The sequence below is a fragment of the Populus nigra genome, chromosome 1 (genome assembly GCF_951802175.1).
Source record: "Populus nigra chromosome 1, ddPopNigr1.1, whole genome shotgun sequence".
Classification (NCBI taxonomy): Eukaryota; Viridiplantae; Streptophyta; class Magnoliopsida; order Malpighiales; family Salicaceae; genus Populus; species Populus nigra.
This window is the reverse complement of record NC_084852.1, coordinates 38,292,429-38,296,502: the sequence shown is the minus strand read 5'-3', so window position 1 is coordinate 38,296,502 and position 4,074 is coordinate 38,292,429. Positions and strand designations below refer to the sequence as shown.

At 33.8% G+C, this 4,074-nt stretch overlaps 1 protein-coding gene across 1 annotated transcript; it reads left to right on the top strand.

Moving 5' to 3' along the window:
* The first annotated feature begins 528 nt into the window (after positions 1-528).
* On the top strand, positions 529-2,440 carry LOC133698156 (protein TORNADO 2-like). Its single transcript, XM_062121002.1, has 2 exons — positions 529-1,299; positions 2,001-2,440. Exons 1-2 carry the CDS (start codon positions 802-804, stop codon positions 2,310-2,312), a joined length of 810 nt encoding a protein of 269 aa, XP_061976986.1. The 5' UTR covers positions 529-801; the 3' UTR covers positions 2,313-2,440.
* Positions 2,441-4,074: the final 1,634 nt, after the last annotated feature.

The following is a 4,074-nucleotide window of genomic DNA, read 5'->3' as shown; positions in this document are numbered from 1 at the left end:
TTTTAAATTTGAAATTTTTTTATTCAAGGGATGTATTATAAAATTAATATTTCATTTAAAGGGTATTTAAAATATTAATATAAAATTATTAATGAACTCTCAAGCCTCACCCTAGCTGTTTAAATTCTGAAATTAAAATGCTTCTTTTAATAGTTTTACATGTGTACCAAATAACTTGATAAAAATTGAGTGATATATAATATTTATATTATTTGATCCGATCAAATTCATGTATAATATTTGTATTAGTCAATTAATTGAGTTGATGTGATAAATATAAATTATTTTTTATATTTTATAATATGTTTTGAGCTAATTTAATGAGCCTAATCTTAGTTTAAAGTAAGTTCTACCCATAAAAAAATATAAGTATAATTTATAAATATTTATAAAAAAATTAACCAAGCATAATATATCCATAATTTATTAAAATATAAAAAATGTGGTTGGATATAATAATAGCCAATTACATTGAAGAATACGTTGCTTCGTTTATAGTTGCATCCAACTAATTTAACTCTGTTTGCCTTTCTTCCCTCCCTATCTTACACACGGCATCCCTTTTCAAAAAGTTTTGCAAAGCTCAAAAAAATGTACATTTTGAAAATTAGCGGAGCTTGCTTTGTCGTCATGGATCCAAGGCAAGGAATCAGAGAAAGGTGGGCCACATGACTTAAAGCAGGCTCTGTAGTAGCTTATTTTCAACATCTATGGATTGTACTGCACTATTTCTTTTGTCCTGATCATTATTTGAAACCCAAGAAGAAACAAAATCACTACTGAGAATCCTCCCACCCTAAAATGGCACTGAGCAGTAATGTTATTGGTGCTATCAACTTTGTTGCCATGCTTCTCTCCATTCCGATTATAGGTGCTGGGATCTGGCTAGCAATGGAACCAGACAACTCTTGTGTCAAGATTCTACAATGGCCTGTCATTATTTTGGGAATACTAATCTTAATAGTAGCTCTTGCAGGCTTCGTGGGAGGTTTTTGGAGAATCCCATGGCTCCTTATTTCTTATCTCATTGCCATGCTCATCCTTATAATATTGCTTGCATGTCTAGTGGTTTTCATCTACATGGTCACTGTTAGGGGTTCGGGTCACCTTGAACCCAGCAGAGCCTACTTGGAGTATCGTCTTGATGACTTTTCAGGTTGGCTTCGCCGGAGGGTTCAGAGTTCATATAAGTGGGATCGGATAAGAGGCTGCCTTAGCTCAACCAATATGTGTGCCGAGTTGAACCAGAGTTATCGCATGGCTCAAGATTTCTTCAACGCTCATATTAGCCCCTTACAGGTTACTGCAGTTTTTTCTTGCTTTCATTCTTCGCCCCCCCCCCCCCCCCCCTATATTCCTTTGTAATTGATTTAGAAGAAAGATGCCCTTCAATGGCATTGTTCTTTCTATGTGGTGGATGCGAATTTCCGTTTTCTTAGAGAAATTAAAGCTGGAAAAACAAAATAAATTATTATAATTTAAGAAATGAAAATCCTCTTTTTTCCCCAAACTGTTTTTTTTTCTTTCTTTCTAGCATCTACCTAGAATTAATAGAATAATAGGCGATATCATCTTCTTCGAATAGATCCACAAAAATCAAAACACGTCAAGCCTGAAGTAATGGAAATTTCTTTGGTCTTTTGTTCATCAATATAAAGAAACGGAGGGAATTGTTGAAGGGCTCGAGGACAGTTCCTGCTTCTTGTCCCCTCCCCAACACATATTTAATATCAATCATATAATTTTATTTTATTTTTCAAAATTGTAAATTTACTACTGAAATGTTAATATACTAAACTTAATTATGAAGTTCCTAAAGTTTATTTCGAAATAAACAGCGTTTGTTTCAGTGACTCTAAAGAAAGAATAACCTTTATCTACAGCTAGCGGATGAAGCATAGAATAATAAAGTTGATTAGATCTCCTCTGCCATGCGATATCTTCTTTATGCCTTATCTTTATTTTTATTTTTTTTTCTTTTGCTTTTTTATCGTTTACAGTCAGGATGCTGTAAGCCCCCAACCCAATGTGGGTATACATTTGTGAATCCAACGTATTGGATTAGTCCCATTAACAACGCTGCAGATATGGACTGCCTGCAATGGAACAATGACCAAAATCAACTTTGCTACAATTGCGATTCATGCAAGGCCGGGTTGCTGGCTAATTTGAAAGAGGAATGGAGGAGGGCAGATATCATATTGCTCATTACTCTTGTTGCCTTAATATGCGTATACTTGGTAGGCTGTTGTGCCTTTAGGAATGCCAAGACAGAAGATTTATTCCGCAGATACAAGCAAGGTTATACATAGAACCTAAGTAATTGGAGACTGATGTTGTAATGTTTGCTGGTTCGTACGTTGTTTTTGCTAATTCTACGAGTTTCGTGTAAGAAGACTATATAATTTCCTGATTAAAGTGTGCGCTGTTTTGGGGTTTCGATGTGCTTCGATCTTAGTGAAGAAATCCGAGTAAAGATGTTGATAGCAGTGCGCGATTAGCGGTGGGCACCGAAAGTTGATTGCTTTGTGCTCTGCCAACTACAATACAATAATGGGATTGAATTCCAGTAAGGTGACTTTTGAGGGAAGGTTTCAGGGTTTCAGCCCCTGCAGCCATGTCCCATTGTCAGCTGGAGTTTGACAAAAAATCACCATATGTTTCCTTTTTTATCGACGAAGTTTGAAGTGGGTCATAACTCATAACCCATTTGCATTGGTAACCCATTTGCATTGGTTCATGCCACTGACCTCTCTGTAGTATCATGCTTCCGTCTTACGGTCGAAGATTACAAACTGATTTATTTTGGTTTCTGTTTCTTCTTCCCTCTTTCATTTCCAATGGCTTTATCATTGAATATCAGCAAACCTTTCTCTCATATGGCAATGGCACCACCCTCAAGGAATTTGTTCCAGGTGCTAATCGCGAACCTCCTAGTTATTAGTATCTTGATTAGAGCAATTGTTTTTGAGCTTATTGAAAATCACAGCACAAATGTTCATAAAATATCGTATTTTGATTGTTTCTGATCTGTTTTAATACTATCATCCCTTCATCTATAGTCGAAAACTCAATGGCCTTTTAGATGCTGCTGATTGTTTCAGCAAAGAATTATTCAAAATGAAGCCAAGACCCCGGTCAAGTAAAGCTAAATTTGGCCAGTAGCCAACCCAACTTTTTTCGTTATATCCTTGAGCGAGTTCCATTACATAAACACACACACACAGAGAGGATTATTGTTATGGCAATCAAATTCTCAAATATAATTAATCTACTTACATGTAATAATTACCAGCAGGAACACAGTAAATCATACAAAACTAACAAACTGGAAGGCACATAAAACGAAGTGATCAGTTCAGTTCGGGAACAAATGACAGATACATATATCCTAGTATATTTGTTTCCGAATCAATATCAATTTTAAGAGTAAGATTTAAAAAAATAACAAGAGTATAAAGAAACGTGTTATGTTTAGTAGTTATGCCGGATCTAATCAACTGGCATCTCAGACACCCGAGTAATTTGAATTTTATTTATTTATCAAATTGAAGTAAATGTAAATCCAGCGCAATATTTTGAATTTAAAAAAAATAAAATTAATGTTACATCTAAGAATCTGGGCACAGTCACTAGACCCAAATCACTTAAATCTGGTTTGGTTGCCAGACCTAGGCATTAAGTTAAAAACATATGTAGTTACTAAAAAGAAAAAAAATAGAGAGAAAATAGAATTTTTATTGAAGGAATAACAAATTTATAAACATAAAAAATAAACTATTTCAATGGAAAGATATGATTTGAATTTTTAAATCTAAAACATTAGATTAAATTTTTGTGATGATTTATTGTTTATAAATAATTTCTGAACTTTGATTTTTTTTAAGATACTTTAAGGATATTTTAAATGTTTTTTTTATAAAAAATAAAAAATATATAAATCTCACCATTTTAATTATCACTTGCTTAGACTCAAGTTGCTTGGGTCTGTTATGATTGTCAAGCCCAAGCACTTGGGTCATGCCAGACCTCGACAATGAGTTAAAAAAATATAGTTAAAAAAGAGAAAAAAAA